This window comes from Pezoporus flaviventris, unplaced genomic scaffold (assembly GCF_033815535.1).
Source record: "Pezoporus flaviventris isolate CSIRO_AGI_PZ_B2104156 unplaced genomic scaffold, CSIRO_AGI_Pfla_v1 ptg000100l, whole genome shotgun sequence".
Taxonomy (NCBI): domain Eukaryota; kingdom Metazoa; phylum Chordata; class Aves; order Psittaciformes; family Psittacidae; genus Pezoporus; species Pezoporus flaviventris.
In genome coordinates, this window is record NW_026892648.1 from 1935084 (window position 1) to 1956246 (window position 21163).

The 21163-nt window shown below is 37.7% G+C and overlaps 1 protein-coding gene across 3 annotated transcripts in view; it reads right to left on the bottom strand.

Moving 5' to 3' along the window:
- Positions 1-21163, bottom strand: part of KIAA1328 (KIAA1328 ortholog) — a 180801-nt gene that overhangs the window by 154703 nt on the left and 4935 nt on the right. For all 3 annotated transcript variants that reach the window (XM_061477212.1, XM_061477211.1, XM_061477210.1), the window contains 3 exons: positions 20353-20492; positions 15374-15468; positions 6401-6516 (listed from right to left, as the gene is read on the bottom strand). In XM_061477212.1, the coding sequence (XP_061333196.1) occupies positions 6401-6516; positions 15374-15468; positions 20353-20394 (253 nt within the window). In that variant the 5' untranslated portion in view covers positions 20395-20492. The remainder of the gene's footprint in view (positions 1-6400; positions 6517-15373; positions 15469-20352; positions 20493-21163) is intronic.

Consider the following 21163-nt stretch of genomic DNA (forward strand, 5'->3'; position numbering starts at 1 on the left):
CAACAATTTCATGAAACAGAGAGGAGAATTCTACTAGCCCTCAACATGCAACTCAATGAGCCTCCAAAATTCTACACCAGAGACGCTGGGTGGGAAAGCCTTCTCCTCTTCAGTCAGCCACATGCAGAACAACTTCATTCTACACTTTACAGTATAAATTACAAAGCAGCTCTGCTTCTCTGACCCCACAGCTATACTTCTGTATTGACAGTACCATCTCATAGACAATCCTGCACCACTTAATGTGAACCTGTAGGGCAAAAAGCCTACCTAGATCACATTCTATAGAGGCTGGTTGACTGTTCAGATGCTGCCTCTTGATTCTGGATAATTTCATAACATGGACAAAAATGCTAGCTTGTGCTCTAAAGGCACAAGCTAGGAAAAACCACAGAAAGCTGAGCTTTAAATGAATCTCCAGTCATTGATCCATTTGAACACTCAACACTACGATATGTTTCACCTTGTTTTAGTTTAAAAGTTCATAAAAAATTCAAAATATCTTATTTAACCAATAGTCCTTGACTGATTCTTCTACATTTAAGAAGTTCTTAAATACATACATTATTTAGCCAATACTGCCGTTACAGAATAGCATATAAATATTCAGAGACTTTTTAATAAGTTCAGCTTTTATTCAATCAGCCATAATGGTTGCTTAGAAACATTTACCAGTAGGATACCTATAAAAACAGTAAGGGAAACACCTTCAAAGAGTGAAGCAGTTGGATAAATTGGAAAAAAAAGAGCCAAATACTCATTTTTTATTCTCCTCACATGCATTCAAGCAAATTATGATGCAGAGAAAGATATATAGTATGCATTTACATATGAAAAAGGGGAAGGGAAAATATTAAAACAATAAGCTGAGGGAGCCAAGTTGAGAAAGAAAAACAATTATGGTCATTCCAGTCCCTCAGTTTGTAACTTCTCAGAAACTATACTACCAGGAACCACACTTCAGAAACCGTAAGAAAAGCAAAAATCACCCTCAGACTTAGCCCAAGTTAGACCTAAAATTGATACTGAGTTTTAAATAAATAGCCTGACCTTCAAAAGTACTAGGCATGAGTTTGCTGCAAATGGCAATTTCTGTCCCTCTACAGGAATTTTTTTCTTGCCTTTTATTAATTTCAGGGACAGGGACAATAAGGCAGGGATCCAACTTTCATACATACATGATTATCTATACTGTTAATTTCCATACTCCATTTTCCTAAGACACTCCATGTTGTCATTCTGAGTTCAGGCTAACTGCCCTTTTGCAAAGGGCAGCCCTGGGGGGCACACACACACCCCTATCTTAAGCAGGACACAAAGACCACACATTGAACTAAGTACATTGCCAAAGGCTTTCTATGCAGCCTTTTGGTTTGTGTCTTCACGTATATCAACAACTTGGTGGTGAGTCAGATTAAAAAAAGAGAGGAAATGGATGAAGTGCCTATTTCTCTCCCCATTTTCAGAAAAGAAAATTCAACACTATAGAGAAAAGTATGACAGAACAAAAAGGTATATTCTGTACTCCAATACCTGCTTTGTATCAGTTTGTTCTTTAGTATTAAGCAAGTCAACAACTATTTTACTTCTGAAAAATACTAATTCTACATTCTACCAACACAGAAAGATAGGAAAAGGAGAAAATACATAAATAGCACTAATTTATGAGTATATGCAAGTGTAATGTAATGAACAGTACTATGGCAAAACTAAAAGCATTTTATTAAAGACTCTAGATACTGCTTATAAAAAGCCCATTATTCTTCCAGCAAATTAATACTCTTACTATCAGCAAATGAACTGTTTTAGTTAAATTAATATTCATGTTAACTGCATGCAAAATCAACTAATTGACTAGTCCTAAGTTACAATATTAAAAGCATATGTAAACAGAGTCTGTGATCAATTTTAAGACTAGCCAAGTAAATCAGATGGGATTTGTTGTATGAATATGACAGGGTCTTCAAATCAACAGATTGCGTACAGTGAGAAAATAATTCCAACAAAAAAATAAGTAAAGCAGGTACATTGTTAATACAAACAAAAACAGCTCTTTAGTAGGGCTGATGAGTTTAAATTTAAAGACAAAAAAGTTTGCAATGAACAGAATCTCTTCTTCCCTTTACCTCCCCCCACTTTCAGCATAGCTTAGAATTCAGTAACCACCTTTTATAATTTTTTTTTACAAGAAATTTCCTCTCCCTCACTTAATAAATCTTCACAGAAATGTTAAGGCTGCTTTTGCCTCTTCATTTACGCAACATCATCAAACTTACATTAAAAAAAAATCCCTAATGGTGATAACAAGAAAAGCTAAAGACCATAACATAGTTTCTTTGGGCTCTGAAATAACAGTAGTATTTGTTTCTTAATAATCTCATTATTATCATTTTTTTTTCCTAAGACATTTATCATAACAGTACTGGGGCATCTTACAAAAGCTATTTTCCTGTTTCTTAAATTAAATCATATTTGGGATCTAAATTAATAATAGGTGGTTGAAACTATGCCAGGGAAAAAGGAAAGCCAGCAGCTTTTCTCTTAACAGCTCCCAGCAGAAGTGGAGGAAGAGGCAGCGCATGCAGCCTATGAGCATAATGTGGTACACACTGCTCATTCCTTATTCTGAAAACGCAAATGGAACAACAAAACTAAGAACATTGAAGTTGCAAGTCAAACACTCCAAAGGCACTGCCAGAATTCAGATTGCTTCTAGAAGCATAGCTCCATCACCCAGTGTGTATCCATCATGATCTGGGAATACAGAAGCAAAGAGAAGGCAAATACTAAGAGTGGATGCTGAGGAAGACACAGAGGTAGATTACATATAGCGAGCCTTCTCTGGAGATACTGAGCATAGCTCCACATTCTGCTTCAAGGTTTGGAGGGTGCTTGAATACACTGAGCAGACACATCCCTGCTTTCATCAGGTGTCTCACAATCATCTGACTGATCACAGTCCACCTGCCTTTATCCTGGATCTTCCTTAACCTTGTCTGCTTAACTCGTGAAAGGAGTAAAGCCTGTGACTGACATCAGCCATGCCCAGCCCAACCTCCTTTCCCAAGTCTCTCCTTCTGGACAGGTTCTAGTTCTCACTTCCCCAGTATAGCTTCCATATGTTTTCCCCTCTACTTCATGTTTAATCTTCCCTTTCAGAAGATTAAATCTACCCCCCATATTCTCACACTTACAGCTAAGATGCTTTCATTGTGGAGAGTACCAAAAGAATGGGAGCACCTGTTACTGGATTTTCCTGTTCTGCCCAATTGGGTAAATTTTAATAAGAACAGCCAAGGATGTCATCACAGCATGCACACCTTAAACCACTAAGCATCACATCTCCAACAAACAGCAGCACTAGAATTTTTTTTGAGAAAAGGCTACAAGAGTTTTATATAAGCAAAATAAAGATTTGATCTTCTTTGGGTTTGGAACTGTTTGAAACACTTCAGATCATGTTTCTTTTGAAAGAAGTTCAAACAGGCTTCAAACAGGAAGGCCCTATAAAAAGCTAAGCCAACTAAGGCTGGCTTTCATAAGCCAACCAAGCTCCATCAAAATATTTACCTCTGGCCAAATTATAAGAGAATGACAGATGTAACTGAGTCGAGGAAAAGGCCAGACAACTCCTTTAAATCCCTAATTTTCTTTAATTCTCTGATACCAAATATTGGGCAACCCTGACAACAAGCTGGCCTATTTATGATTCGCAGAGTGCTCATCAGGGTTGTCTTCCATTAACTGCACACCCTAGTAAGAACTACTCAAATGCAATGGAAAGATAGAACTGACTTTCAAGTTTGCATGAAATTTGAGTTTTTCTATATCCAGACAGCACTGATCAATCCCAAAGCAAATGAAAGCTTAGGCTGCAGACAGTTTTATCAATATTATTAAGTTATTACAGTGAGATCACCTTACCAACCCCCTTACCCCCCAATGCTTTTGTCATAGTCCATCGGCAATTAATTCAAATAGATGGGTCCACATAGCTTCTTAAAAGGAAAAAAAAAAAAAAACAAACAAAACAAAAACCACCAAACACAACAAAATGAAGGAAATCTGTCGTTAAAGCAGGGAATTCAAGTACACAAAGCGTATCTTCACTGCAAGATTCTCAATACGAAGAAAATCAAACAACAAAACTCATGTTGCTGAGGGAATAAAAACAACCCACATTCCCTGTGCTATTCAATTTAAACCTTTGCCAAGCTGAAACTACACTTCACCAGATAGCTGCTGTTATATCAGAAGCACCAATTTATTATTGTAGGATAATTTTAAACACGGGTCTAGATAAAGTAATTTTACAGAGAATAAATTAGCTTTGGGAAAGGGGCGGGGGGAGGGGAGGAAGTAAGTAAAATCGATTTTACCATTCTTGTGGCATTATATTCCTACTATCTTATTTGTAAGTGAACTCTACATTTCAGAAGAACTTTAAGAACTTCAAGTTGCTGCACTTGAAAATAACCAGAATCTGTATTCAACTTTGGCAAGTCATTTTTACCATTTCTTGTCTCTGCAACAAGCTCTAAGATAAAAAAATTAACTGATCGGAGGTCCACTGAGGATCTTGAATCATCCATGTATGATAGGCAAGTATTGCAGTAGTTAAAATTATATTGTTTAAAATTATAACCTTGTTTTATATTTCTAGGTTTGCAGTTTTATGAAGTGTAAAATTGCATGCATTAACCTTCTGCCATGTCTACGAGACTTCTGAAAAAGTACTCATGCTTATGCAATGTATTTCTAGTAAAATGGGGGAAGGGGGGGGGGAACAACAAAAAAAACAAACCATGCAAAAAAAACAAGCAAACATGCCTACTTTCCAGTAGCCAAATAAACCTCAGATGAATTACTGAAAGCTTTATGTGCATATATTAAAAAATATTAATCTGGAACATACATCCCACCCACATTCATGAGCCGACCAAATGCACAAGATATAATATACGACAAAACACTGGCTTTAGTGAAATCAATGTAAAAGAGCTGTAGCCACATTTAATGGCTCTTAAATACATCAGATTTAGTATTTTCCAGGAACTGTTCCATGGCTGGCTAAGCTTGCTGATGTGTATATTATTTAGTACAAACAGACCAAATTCTTTCTATCAATGTAAGTGCCACTGTGCTATAAGAGATCTTCTGGGTCATCAAGGGCAAGACAAAATATCCCTGAATTCCTTTCATAAGCCAACCAAGTTCCATCATAAAAGCTGTTTCTGTGTTAAGTCTTCATGTGTTGACTGTGAAATATGATTGCCCGAATTTTCAAGAACCCTCCTCTAACTTCATGGTTTGTGGACCATTTATCTCCATATATATTTCTGTTCTAAGCCAGGCCTATACCTTGAACAGACCCTGTTTGTCTCAGTGTTGTCTCTCCCCCTATTCACCTTGCCACGATCTCAACTTACTTCCGTATGGCCAGTCACTACTCATAAGCACACATACAAACACACTTAAGTGTCTTCTCATAAAACAGCTTCGCCAGGCTTTCACCATCTTATGTACCCTTCTCCACAACTGTTCTCACTAACTTCATTTTTTACTTGAACAAGGAATTACTCAGGACTGAAAATGTTATTAACACTAGGTTTCATCAATGCTTTTTAAAATGGCATTAGTATCTTCCTTACTTGAAACACAATTACTGATGAACCACATACTATTTGCAGCACTGGCTCTTCCATGTCCCACTGTAGTCAACCATTAGCCTTATGAGGAATTAAGCAAGGAAGCATCAACATCAAAGATGTAGAAGAAAAGTGAACAGGAGGATTTTCCAAAGGTCTATCACACCACACTGAGGGAAAATTGCAGTTCCTGCCACACTGACTGCATGTGATATTCCAGGATTGGGACTAAGCGTATGCAGCTTAATAAAAATGGAAGTCACAGCCTGCAAGAAACTATACTTGCCTAACTTTATATAAAAAAAAACACCAAACAAAAACTACACCAAAAAAAGTCTGAACTGGCTAAATTCCCTAGTATATGTATACAGTTTATAAGTTTTCATGTAAGTTATCTTTCTGTGGACATGGAGAACACTGGAATACCATGCAAGTTTTAGAACTCAATCACAACAACTTAACAGGATTAATTAATAAATAAATCTATAACCACATTTTAATGCACAAATTACTTATTGTCAGTTTTAGTTGAAAAATATCTATTTCATAGCAAAACAACATCACAGGAACAGCTGGATGGCAGTTTTAAGCTCAAATGAACCAGCATCACAGGCTGACAAGTCATCTCTCTGATTGCTTTTGAATGGCAGCACATGCAGATTTATTCTCTGCCGTAAATTAGAACAATTATTTCTCTGCAGTTCACTTTTTATTTCAGACAGTGAGCCCCCGCACATATTTTTAAAGGATATCTTCCCTTTCCTTGATGATAAGTTCATTCTGTTCCTCTAGCTGTCTGATCTTCTTCTCGAATGACTCCTGTTCAGCTTTCAGCCGTTCTTCTGTCACCTCCTTTTCTTCACTTACCCTGAAAAGAATATGAGAAAAATAAAATATATGCCCATAACCACAGTGCCCGAGTTACAACTCCTCTGCTTCCCAGGTAAATGGATATCACCCTCTCCACCTTTAAACAGGTGAGCTCCTCATAATGTTTATTTTATTGTATGACATTGGAAGATGCATATGACTTTATACAATACATTATTTTTCCAAAGACACTGGTCTCACTAGAGTACATGCACATTAATGGGCTGCATGGAACAGCAAAGTAAGGACCTAAACCCACAATAAGATTTGTGCAATTTGGTTCCCTGCAGCATAATGAATAAACACTGGGATCTTTGCAAGCCTAGGACACGTAGGTAGGCAAGCCAAATGGGAGAGTTCAGCTACCAAGACAGGAAGAAAACTGGAAAACTCTTCCATTTCTTAGTGCATAAACTAATTCTTTCATATTTACTGGTCAAATATAAAGTCCAGAAAAAGAATAATTATTTTTTTTAGCTTTCTACAAAAGAAAAAGTCTGTCCTCTTCTGAGAATTTTAAAATATCAGCCTGCAAGAATAAATTTTCCCTTCTCTCTGGGCCATGGCACCCTGTATCTTGCTGCTCAGTGTAAATAATTGGATCAAGATTAAAAGATGACAATGTGAGAAAGGTTTACAATGATCATTTATTCTGCACCTCAAGAGCAGGCTGCAAAAATAATTATTCTGATATCACATAGGCAGCGACCATTATGCACAAATGATCCTGTAACTATGCTAAAAAACAAGGCTTAGAAATCACGGTTCTATAAAACCTCTACAAAAACATTAAGTAATGAGCTTAGACTAATAAATATTATTGCTCTGCACTTAGCCAATTTCTGTTGCTGAAGGCTCTTAAAGTTCAGCCTCTTACGATGATGAAACAGCTGCTACAACACAGGTGACATGAGACCAAACTAGTACAACTTTTAGCAAACTTCAACTTTAACTTTGTTTAAGTGGAATAATCCTATAGGAAGAGTAAGGGAGGGGAAGTATAATACATATCTATATAATACATATATACTAAGCCTTCCACTCACTCTTTAGATTCATTAACATTCTTAACAGAGAACTTCCATTCAAAGAGTGAGCCATTCCATTTGACATCATGACATTTCCCTTAGGAGGACACAGATTTGTTTTGATAATCCAGTAGAAAAGCCATAAATACCACAATTGAGTCACCCCTCTGGGGGTGAACTACAGACAGGCAGTATTCCCCAGCTCTAAGATCAACTCACAGCCCTTCCCACAACAGTTGAAGCAGACTGCATGAAGTTGCAAATAATTAATAATGCTAAAACTCATACCTTTTCTCTACAACCCTGGAGGCAGAAAAGTAACATAGAGCATATAATCAAATTCTGTAAATTAGGGCAGTTTGAAAGTTTGGAACAAACTATTAATTGGAAAGTTTCTAAATTACATAAAAAGAGACACGGATTTAACATAAAAAACATTACACTGTTCATGTGCCCGTGGTCTCATTTACAATCCTGTCCCTGGAAGTATAAATCAACTCATTCTTAAGCCCCTTTCCCTTTACTCAAAAGTTGTCAAAAGTGATGTGGACTCACCAGAAAAACAACAAAAAGGGAACCAGATGTATTAACTCTGGATCCATCCTAACACCTATGTACTCCTTAGTTAAGCAGGCAATAAACTTCTGAAGACTATCTATTATCCATCCGTGCTCCTTGATGCATTTACAACAGTACATATGCCACATGCTGCAGGCTCAGGCTTTTGCATCTAACCACAACCAGTTTGTTTTCTCTGAATCTACAGCAATCATATAAGTGGCTATAGCATATATGACTTTCTTTCATGTAACCAGTGAAAGATGAAAGAATGTCTTCTGTTTCTTAGGGTTAAAAAAAAAAAAAAGAAAAAAGTAGAGAACAGAGAATAAACCACACCAATTGGAGAAGACAATTAAGACAGCAATGACCATGTAAGATGAGACAGGAAGGAAACAAGAACAGTGGGAAATAAAATCAGAAGGGAAAGGCAGAACAAGCACCACCTCGAGGACACTACATAAGGAAGGAAACTCGCTTCCTAACTGCTGGAGTGATGCTGCACTATAAAAAGAGACAACTGAAACACCAGGCACCAAAGAATATTAAAATCCAACAACAGTACAAGAAAATCACAGAATAGTTTGAATGTGAAGGGACCTTAAAGCTCATATAGTTCCAATACCCCTGCCATGGGCAGCGACACCTTGCACTAGACCAGTTTGCTCAAAGCCCCATCTAGCCTGGTCTAAAATAAGGTAAGAAAGAACAGAGCACTAGAGAAATTAGACTAAACCTAGCAGATTTTACCCATCTCCACATTCTCCGATGCGCCTTGTATCAGTCTGCATCACATGCACGTGCTGTGTTTGTATTTAACACAGATCACAGCAAGCTGTCATACTCCCAGACACATGAATATATTGTGCCACATATCTTATGCAGTAAATGACTGAGAACAGTAAGTGATCTTAGAAGAAATGTGGCAGTATGTGTTTATGTATCACAAAGCAGGAGACAGCCCATAAAGGGCAGGCAAGATACAGAAGACAGTTACTCACAGGAGGTGGCAAAAGGAAGTTAGAGAAAAGGAATACAAGAATGTCATCAGATTATGTTGGATTTATGACACATCCTATACATAGCTCAGTGAGATTTTTTTATATACTTATTTCTTTGCCTTCTGGCAGAAAAAAAAAAAAAAACAAAAGATTTTTAGCAGAATTAGGAAAAACTTCACTGATGCCAAACAGAAATATTACAAGGCTCCTTAAAAGGATTTTTACTTGCTTTTCATCTGCCCGTGGTCAGAAAAGAGCAGTGAAAGAATAAAGACATTACAATTACAAAGGGCACAACTGCTCCCCTGGGCAACACACTGGTGTCTAGCTCCATTACCGTTGTTTGCAGGAACAAATAGAGGACCAATAGCAGAAGCAAAGATGACAAATCAGTAGAATTATTCCAGCTGTTCAGAATTATTCTAGCACCATTTTCTTACTTGCAATTTACATGCACCTATCTTATGTCATAGGATACACACCAAATTTGTTTGAGATTTGTTCTAAACTCAACACTTCAAAGCTTACATAATTCTAGACATCAAAATAAAGATATTATTTTTATTTTACAGAAAAAAACTCCTCTGTAGGAAATAAAAAATCATAATGCAGAGATTTTGACAAAAAAAAATCCTGCTAGGGCATCAGCTTTAGGTTTCAAATTAATTCCTAATTCACCAGTTCCAACTATTACGGTGTGCTCCCAAGTCCACTCCTGATACTAGTAGTTCTGTGTTATCTGAAGAAGGAATTGATCAACAACCTTGCTGATGACACTGATTCATTCCACTGAGTAACGCAGGATTGATGCTATCAAGGTGGAATTTTTAAGTACTGCACAGGTCAACAACGATTAAAGTTTCACTTGTCTATTGAATAACTGGCATGCACAAGAAAAAGCCATAACACATCAACACTATGCTAGGGACAAAACTCAAGAGAACTCTTCCTGACTGAAGGCTCTTACAATCTTTACAAAGGAAAAGAGCTGAAAAGACAAATCAAAAATAGTGTTTCCTATTTTTTAAAAGTGTTAGAAAAAATTGAGCTTCTACAAAAAGAAGTCTAAATGCATTAAGAGCTGCAACCGAGCAAATCAAGAGAGAAGACAGCATAAATAAAAAGCAGACACACTACACTGGGAAGTTCACTATCAGTCCTAGAGTTGTTGGGAACATTTACTTTTTAGGCAATATTCACCTGGTATTAGTCTGCCAACTAGCTAGCAAAGATGGAAAACTTTTGGTGACCATTCTCAAAAACCAGAAATTTTAAATTCCAAGCAAAGAATGGCAACTGGAACAGGCAAGGCCACGGGGGAAGGAAAAATGGAGCAAGGACTAAGATAAGAGCATGATCCAAAGCCCAGCACACACAGAAATCATGGAATGAAATCAGGTATTCCAAGGGAAAGATGCACTCCAGAAAGATGAAACAAGAAGTCTCATGCCAGAGTTGATCACAACATGCCTCTGGGAAAAGTGAGCACCAAGTGACTTTTAATACAAGCACTGCAGGAAGAAATAATGGCAGAACTTTTCTCTAAGGACACTTCACAAATCTGATATATTTCACCCAAGTATCATGGGCACTTTGTATAAATTAAAAAAATAAAATAACAAAACCCCTAACGATTCAAAGACATAATTAAAATCACTACAGAATGGATAAATCTTAGGATATGCAACTTGCAAAATACAAAACTAGATCTCACAGCATGAATTTATAGCCACAAATGACTTTTTAAGCAAAAAAGGTAAGTGTGATTGGTGATACAATAATCCAAGGCATGCTTTCCCTACCAACAAGAAGCAATTTCCAGACAAGCTTAGGGATATCTCATTTGCAGTCTCACTGCCTGACCAATTATTGCACAATATTGCTCCTAAAGTAGCACAGACAAAGCAAAAAAGAATAAAAGATCTTGACATTGAAGTTAAAGCCAGGTTAAATACAAGGTAGTGTAACCCAGGAGAGAAGGTAACTCAAGAGGCTACACACTGCAGATCTGTAATACGGGCTTCCAGAGGCAAGCTGTCCTTCAAAGATCCTAACTGCCGAAAGAAAAACACTTAAACAGCAGATATACGCTACAGTAGTTTTACTGTCCTCCTTTGTAATGCTTTGCAGTTCTGTAACCAAATTAACCTTCTGTTTTGATTCCTATTTTCACCTTTTGCTGAAAAATTTCAATTGCAGTTGGTCAATTTCATCTTCGTATCAGGAAGAAAAGCAATGCTGGTAAAAAAAGGCTAGCATCCCAGACTGCCAGCACCCTACAAAGGGTTTAGGAATCCAAGGACTTGGGAAGGAGGAAGCATTTTCTCTGCAAGGGACACAGGGCTATCTGAAGGCTGTTTAACAACTGCTGGGGGTGCAAGTCATTCTGGGCATGCCAGTGGTCTTTGCCAGAAAGACACTAATCTGACAGCAAAAACCACCTTGTATCTCATTTGAAAAGGGCAATCACTCCTTCCCTTGGGTGGATAAGGGCATTATGATACCTTTCTACCTAAACTGCTTTCAAAGATTTGTTTGCAAAGACAACAGGGAGCCAGCTTTCTCTGTGTTTATCTTATCTGAAGAAAGAAAGAATACAAAGTAGATAGATACCAATCCTCACCACTAAAAACAAAAATTAAAATTTCATGAACCATTCTACCTCACCTAGTCAATGCCTCTGTTCATTCAAAAGCAAACTGAAGATGTGAGCAGTACAGGCACATGTGCAGCAGGGAAGAAGTATTTATGATGTACATGTCATAGTGGGAGCTAGAAAATCAGAGTACTATGGCTGTATATCAGTCAGGAGTGAAGTGAATGCTTGCAAGCACGCACACATTCACTCTCTCTGCAAAGGAAGTTATGACCCTCTCCATTCAGCCAAATGCTATGACAGAGAGCGCTCTCAACATCTGCATATCACTTCAAATATTTCATTCCACAATACTTCGTACCCATTCCTGGTATGGTGTCTAGCAAGTCCTTAATGCTTAAGAGCCAAATGGCTGGGTCTCAGAGGACCTTGTGCCGCTCCCTCTTGGAAGAGGCTAATGTGTGCTGACACTGGTGCAGACTACAAGGGCAGAATTCCTTCAGCGTCTTCACCATGTCACTGCTCATTTCATTAAATAAGCTAATGACTGCTTCAGGAGTAGCCTGCAGTAATAAAAGCTCAGAGAAAGTATTTTTTTGCCTCTTAAAAGGACTCTGCTTGTAGGAAGAGCTAAAATTTGGCCTTACCATGCCTGCCACTTTCACCACCATGCCAGCAGCACCTTGCTGAAAACACAAAGGTGCCATGCCAGTTGTTTTTGACAGTAACAGCTTATCACACTAGAGAATTTCCCATTTACCACAAAGCACTTTGGCACTCATAGGCCTGGCTCGTTCTACTCAGAAATTCATCTACAAAAACAATTCAGAAGGAATCTGCTAACACAAAGTTCAAATTAACAACATTCTTTTACAGTTCGGACCCAGTCTGTCCCTCTTTTCACATACAGGAAGATAAACTGGATATAGAATCATAGAATACTTTGGGTTGGAAGGGACCACCACAGGTCATCTAGTCCAACCCCCCTGCAATCAGCAGTGACACCTTCAATTAGATCAGGTTACCCAGAACCACATCCAGCTTGGCTTGAATGTCTTCAGGGATGGAGCATCCACTACCTCTCTGGGCAGCCTGTGCCAGGATTTTACCACCCTCATTGCAAAAAATCTCTTCCACACATGCAGCCTGAATCTCCCCTCTTCTAGTGTAAAACCACCACCCCTCCTCCTGTTCAAAGAAAGGCAAAATAATGGTTACATTTACAGGTGGCAGCATAGAGCAAAAACTAAGATTATTTAGCCTAGACAGGAGGATTAGAAAGGATCAGTTGAGTTCATTCTTTCAACCCTGTCTCAAAACTGAATTTCATGAAGTCCCTAACGGCTAACATTGATGTCAGCTACCAGAAGCCACACCAGAGCATTACGGAGCATTAACTGATTTTTTTTTTTCCCAAGGAAAGGTTAATAATATAGCTAGTATTGTAATTCACTCACATCAAGACAAAATCTAACACAGCAGCATATTAGCTAATGCACAGGCACACACCTTCCCAATGTTCAAAAGTATAACAGGAATGAGAGTTGGAAGAAGAGAAGAAGAAAAAGGGAGAGAAATTACATTAGGTCTCCTTCAGCAGTCACAGAAGGCAGAAGAAAGACCAATATCCTGAGCTGCTCAAGCAAGGGGTTAATCGTATTTTGCTACTGGTTTCCACCGAATTTTACAAGTGTCTTCAAGCAGGCAGTCACTGACCAATCTATTTCTGTCCAGCATCCCACAACAAACATGCCGGAACTAGTCAGAACTACCCTCATTTTCATCATAAAAGTTAACAACTTCAGGAAGAGTGAAGTATAGCTCTGGTCAAGAGAGGTCTTTATTATTCCAAGTATTTACTGCAGGACAGTCTTCCTGGAAAACTTTCAGCAGCCTGCTGGTTCCTTTTCTTCTCCAAAACAGCAAAGAATGTTTTACTGCATGTAAAAACCCTCCATCATTGCACAACTAGGGATGAAAATTATGGAGAGTTTTAAAAAAGTGACGAGGTGAGCGGAATTAAAGTTCAACTTCCCTATTACTCTGCAAAGGACTTTTAATAACATCCAATAAAAATAAGATTAAGTTTAAAAATAAAAGAGAACTAAGTATAAAATAATAGTGTTCCACTAATTTTACTTTTCAAAATTAATGTTGCTGCACTTTCTATTTTTCTTCGAAGAAATGTCAGGCAGAAATATCAAACTGTCCTCAGGGAAAAATCACAGCATCTGAGATTTAAGAAGAATCCCATGCTCAAATGAGTTAGTGTACTACTATTCACCAGGGAGCAGTGTATTATGAGGAACAATGTAATAAAAGGCTTTTTTTAATATTAGAATATACCTCTATATATCAACAGTGGCAACAGTGTCCGAATAGCTCCAACATCTGACAATTTGTAACCAGCCTTCCCAGCAATCTACTCTTTATGACAGCCTTAACTAGACATTTTCTAACACATAAGGTAGGATAAAATAGCGTTGCAAGCATGAAGAACTTCAGAAATTACTAAAATACTGTATAGCGAGAAATCCTATATTGGTAAAAATTATTAGCAGGCAAAATGGTCCACTGGATGAGGATAATCAGAGAGAAAATATTCCTAGCTGCACCCAAGACTTATTGCATGACCTTGAGCAAGTAACTTAATTTCACTGCCCAAATTTTCCAATATAAAAAGGACAGTAATGCTTGCCAATTATTGCAGACATGAAATCTATGGCAAAATGCATTTCATTAATATCTGAGAACCTACATTTTGTTCTAGAAAAATTGTGCCTTTATAAGTTTGCAGAATTCTTTATAAATTCTTAGTATGGACACTAACTTTAAGACCAAAGGACCCAAGATCATCTCACAAGACACTGCCCCCTAATGTGTGAGGGCCTGCTAAAGTCCCTGCTAAAAACTGAGACGCGCTCCCTACAGCCCCTACGTAAAAAGCAGATTTCCACAAATTCTTAAGTGATAGGGGCACAGAGGGAGAGGCAAAAATCTCCTCTCTCAAATTCAACCTGTCTTTCACATCATTTATCTTCATGAATGCAACTAGCACTGGAATAAAACGTCAAAAAAATGTTTGCTGAAGCCGTGAAATTTGCACTGTTTCAGCCTCTCCTTTCACGTTATACAGAGAACTTTAATGAATTAATCAAAGCAAAAGAAAATTTGGCTAGATGAATTAAAATTATACTTCACTCTTTATTGCTCTACACGTGCAAGCATTTCAAATACTGATCAACTTGTCTCACCCACAAGATCACCAATCCACCTTTAACATGGCATGCCATGTAAGTGGTTACCCTGACAAATAAGCACTACAAATTTTCATATCAACAAAGCCTGCCATTTCCAAAAGACAATATGTGTTTATTTAAAGCACATGATACAGCAGCAAAACAAAACCCTAGCCCTGTGACATGTTTTTTATGGATGAACTACTGCAGGTCATAAAACTTTGGCTTTTGTACTCCATGCATTTAGAGGGGGGCTGAGTCAAGAAGCAAAGAAAAACAGATCAGGCTGCTTCATTACTCATATCTCTTCCAGCGAGAAAAATTACCTTATGCAAATATTCAGTTCCATAAAGCAGTTCTACATTGCTTGATGTTAATTAGAGGAATGACTCTCCTTAAACATAATGCATTTTCAGGTGATGCTTATTCCTACCTGGCAAGTTCTCTAATTAAGTTTGCAATGCGCCTCTTGTCCTCAGGACACAAATCCTTTAAAGAAGCACTCTTCATTCCTCCTTCATTAGTGACCTGAAAATTTAAAATGACATTTTAGAAAGTATTCTTTAAAGGAGAACAAATATTTCATAAGATATTAAAGCATTTCAAAACCTAGTAACTAGAAGCAGACAAATTCCAACTGGAAATAAACCATGATTTTTTTTAAATGTAAGTACAGTTCAGTGAAACAAATAACCAAATTGTGAAGACTTCTTTTAATAAACTTGTAATTCAAATGCAAGCTGCTAACTTTACTATTAAACATTTGGGTAAAGTTTTAAGACATACACTACCCACTGGTTCATACTAGAAAAAGGGCAGTAAGTTCTCATGACTTGGAAATCTAGTGCAGCGATATCCAGATCTGAGTTCACACTTTATTAGGAGCCTAAAAAAATTTTAAAAGATTTTTTTTTATTAAAAAAAAAAAAAATCTGCCTTAGCATTTACAACCAAAACATTAAAAACAGCAAAAAAAGATATACAATGTATCATTAGTAGATTGTATAAGTCCTTATTTGGAAAGATTTTTTAATACATGCTTTTTTACACCCCTTTTATTTTTTATCACTTATTTGCTACCTTCGTACCCACTACTTCTCAAACAGAACCTTTAACAGATTCCAGTACTTCAGCTCTTTTTAATACATTCCTTTATCACACTGGTATTTGCTATCAATGTCCACCAGAGGGCAAACTACTGTTCGTGTTTGCAGCAGCTCCTCGGATTACCGAGGTTACTGACGTTATCGACTTTGCGTTTCCAAACAGAAACAGTTCTAAACTCGAAACTGTTTTTCTTTATCAAACACTTTAGACATCAGTGACACGGTTCTCCAGCGCTAGTGCTAACAAAAATCCCAACGTGAAAGCTGCAGTAAAAACTGCTATTCTGTCCAAAAGTATTTCCACTTAATCTGATTTACTTATTCTCAGTTTAGATTTTTACAAATCTTCAAATAGTACAAACCTTCCTGAAGGCATACTGCGCTTAACATGAGATCCAAGAATGCTACCAAATGCCTTGTAGGTTATTGCCCAGGTTATTCACGACTGTGAAACATACTGCAATTAGGGAAGCATGCTGCTCTGGCTGGTATTGTTCGGTGTCTACTCAGTCATCTGGCCCACGATTTCTTTAATAGTCAGTCATCAAAATGCTGATTTATTGGCTCTCAAAGTTGTTGCTCTTGATCTCACAGTTTCAGCATGTCCTACCTTACTTACAGCCAGTATTTGCTGGTTTAGTGTTTATCGGCTGGGGGTCGGATCTGGGCTAAGGATCTTGTTTCACTGTACTTCATAGCAACGACTTGTAATACAATAGACTCATTGATCATGAATCTGGGCTGGTATTTGTTCCCAGTGTGGTCATCACCTCTATACTTTGGGAGGTATATAATGGAAGTGTTTAGCAATTACACATCTTTTCTTCCCTCCTCGAGTGGTCAGCCTATGAAGAAGACATTCCTTCACACCCTCCTCGCGGTGGGGCTGCCAGCATAGCGCTCTGCCTCTGCAGGCATGGACGGGATTCAAACCCGTGATCTTTGGTTTACGAGACAGATGCTTTACCACTTGGCCACCGCGCCTGACCCTGCTCAGCTTCCGAGATCAGACGAGATGGGGCGTTTTCAGGGTGGTGTGGCCATACGTGCGCAACTAAGCAAAGCAAAACAAAGCAGAGATGTCCAGGCTCCAAAAACAAGATCTCACCAATGTGCTGGCCACACGCACTGGGAGTCTTGGGAACCTGGAGATAGGTGCTGCAAAGGTCCATGTGGATTCAGCTCCTTTAAATCCAAGGTGACTACATTCTGCTCATCTTTTATCATCTTTGCAAGTTTTTGAGGCTGGTAACACCCTGCCATCTTCAGTGAGTGGTTTTCAAGCTCTGGCATGATGTTCCCTTCTCTTTACTTCCAAAGACACAGTCCAGTAACTAAGGTATAACACAAACCCACCACTGCTACCACCAATAATAATAACAATATGGGAAATAACAAGAGAAGGGAATAGCTAACACAAGTTAACACAATATACCACTGAACCACCTCTGAGCATACAAAGCAAACACTGGGTTGCTCTCCCCTCATTAGCAGTAATGGCAGCTGATCTACACACATCAGGAAGGAAATAACCCCTTCCATTCTTTGCTAATTGCTTCTTGAACAATAGTTTGAAATAATGGAAGAACTACATCACTTCTGAAAGAGATTTTGATTTTATACAGATTCATGTTACACCCACCTGACTCTTCAGTACACTCTTATTTTAACTTAAGTGGATTTCCCAAAGGGATGGGGAGTGGCAAAGTAAAAGACTGGATTTTATTAAGTCAAATTATATTTCAGGGCTTTTCTTGAGGACATTTGATTTCACAGTTTCCTTCCAAAAGACATGCTATTTACAGTCATACAAATGAAGAGATAATATTTTAAAGTTAACTGAATTCAACTAAACATAAGGTTGAAGGATCTGCATTTCCCATGCTAAAAATATCTGATTTATTTTTATTTTTAGCAGCCTGATAATGGAACTTCTTTAAGAAAAATCAGAAGTAACAGGACATTTTTCACTCACAAAATAGGCACAAGCTTGATCACATTAGTGAAGGAGTTTTAAACAGAAGGTACTCAAAGCTATTACTCAAACCTATGTACGTGCTGTCAGACAAACATCAGTGGTATGAAAATTAAAATCTAAAAAGGCAGGCTTGTACCATAACACATGTCAAAATGAAGCTGTGGAATTACACACAGCAACAGCTCCACCATCAAAATAAGCTGAAAAATGATACAGAGACCAAGACTATTGTCTCCTTCCGGATTTCTGTCCTTTCTACACAGCTCAGGGTAGAACTCAGTTTCATAAATGGGAGATTCTCTCACTTTATAAACTATGCCTTGGAAGATCACAATTTGCATGAAAGAAGCAGACAACTTCTGTCAAAAGGAAGTAGAAAGATGGGAAATTTTGGTCAAGACCAGTACAGCAAGCCACTAATTCATTAAAATCACCAGAGAAGCTCCATAGCTAACAAGACTTTTTTGAAATCTTCTCCAAAATTCTAATTCACCTTTCTGGTACTCAAGTCCACCTGAATGAAGAAAAGGTAAATCAGTTCTGCCAAGATTCATACTAAAGTAAAACTCAATCCATTCTCTTCAAAAGAGGATTCTGGTAAACCGTTAACACTGAGCTACCTACCAGTACAACAGTGTAAAGTGTGTTAAAAGTAAAGCAATCAGCTCTCCCTAGACACAAACACACAACACCTTTAAGAGAATTAGTTCTGTGCTTATGAGAACTCCTTGCAAAAAGAATTTTGTGAAACATTCTTCTTCCACAATAGGTAAAATGTACTTGCTTTGTTTGTTTCAAGTAATTCAGAGCTTATCTTCAAAGTCAGAACACAAAGGTTCCTGGAGGATTTGGCAAGATAAAAAAAAAAACAACAGAAGGTTAAAAGAAATGGAAAAGAGAAAGCTTCAAACACATTTTATTATCAAAAATATAAAAACATGTTTGAATCTCCAATCAAGATTTCACATATGAGGCATTCTATTAAAAAAAAATTTAATAAAAAAAAAGAAAACACAAAGACCATTTCTGTCCTAACAGCTCTCAGAGAAAGGGGAGTAAAATTCTCTAAACAATGCAATCAACACACCATACAACAAAACAGATTTTAACGTGACATATGAAGGCATCTGACTTGTAGATACCTAGTAGGAAGAGATACTTCTACAGAAAGATACTGCATAATGGGGGCTATTTGTGAAATTCCCCTGCATGTTACTTAACAGCCTAATTTGCAAAGTGGGTCTATATACCAGTCTACTAAAAGCAAGTACTGATAAACACAGAAATGGAAACAGGTAAGTCCAAGAATGACCCTAAAAATGAGTAATAGTTATAAGGATGTCATGCTAAAGGATGCGAAGGGCAGTGACACTGTCAAAGCAATGACAGCTGAATGATGTCTTCACATCAGAGTTTTGAACGCACATGTAAGGCACATAGCATTTACTAAGCACACATAAGACACAAACAAGGACATCTTAGCCCAAAAATCAAGATTTAACTGCATGATAATACAACAGTGATTCAGAAGCAGTCAGAAGTTTTACATCCAGCCTGTTAAGTGAAAGCATACCAAACCCTAGTGAGTAACAGACTTGCCCAAGATGACTACAATGCAAGGGAATTAACAGTACTCAAATGACTTACACAGGCCCTGTACTATACAAATCAGGTTAGAAAAATGGCACCTCTCCACAGATTTATGAGTATCACAATACAGAACAGCCTTCCAAAGGAAGCCCACTGCTCTGAAACTTCTAATGCAATAAACAGTAGAAAAACCATCACCTACTGCAGGAGTATACCAGAAAATTCAAAGGTATTTCTACTACTCAGAGTTATTTTTAAATTTTACTATCAAAAACAGAAAGTGATTTTATACGCCTAACATGAGCAGACACACCAAAATGGTCTCTAAAAGGAATCTTGCAAGTCTTGTTTCTAAGCAATATGATTAGTGCAATGAAACTGAATAGACTGAAACAACCTCGTTTGTTTGGACAGTAACATATAGATAGATATGGGGCTACTCAAAGCTACACTCTCTGTACATATGCACACATAGAGAGATTTATATTATCTGCCTTACATAGCCCCAGTTATGTACCACTTACATAAATTTGCGCATTCAGCTTTTGTTCTCTTTAGGTGGGCAAGCGATTTCAGTGGAAAAGTAATTTTTGCCAGCAAGCCACCATGTAGGTAGGCGAAAAGTGTGAGAGATTCTAAAAATAATAGCACATGAAAACTGGTTTTCAATCTAAAGATTTTCTGCCATTTTTCTACTATGCACGCTCTTAAGAGCCAGAAAAATTTGCCTTTACTGACCTGCTGCCCTGTCAGATCTCCTGTGCTTCTAACAGGATCCATGGGAATGGAAGCAGGAGCTGCAGGCACCTTTAGTTCAGTTTCACTTTTCTGATTTTTTGGCAAACGCCTTGTTCTTAAATTTCCTTCTGTAGCCACTCCTGAAGATGAAAGACAAGCAGAACACAGAAATTAGAAAGTCAAAAGGGTCTTGCCTCTAACAACAGGACTTCCACAAAGGCATCTGTGCTTTTAGCAGCATTTTTTCAAAAGAATAAGCATTTCAGGTGTATGTTTGCAATACTCCCCAGCCCTTCATTCCACACAAAATTTCATTAAGATGAATATATGAGCACAGCACTGAAGTGCACTCAGCCGCATGAACAGCAAAGTAAATTCTGAAACACACATGTTGTCTCTGACTGACCTTCAGTGCTAAAACCTGTGTTTAAGATGCAAAAGCATAAATTTGAGCTTCTGCTTATAGGCTTTAACATCCCCATGTTCATACACAAGGGAGAATAACATTTCTGAAAGCCTCTTCCATGAAAGTGGAAGAATATCTCCCAGAATGAATTTTCATTTCCATCATTTAGTATCACTGCTTTCTTTCCAGGACAGAGCATAACGATCTGACATTGCCTGGCTTGAACTATGCTACCTACAAAACACAGGCAGAGATTTTTTTAATAGAACTGTTTGGCCAGTAATTTTGAAGAGTAAACATGCTACTGCAAACCTAGAGCGCTGAATTCCTTAAAATTATAATTGCTAGACATAGTGAGGACACATACACCATTTTACTAATCATCCCACATTATGTTTCAGGACC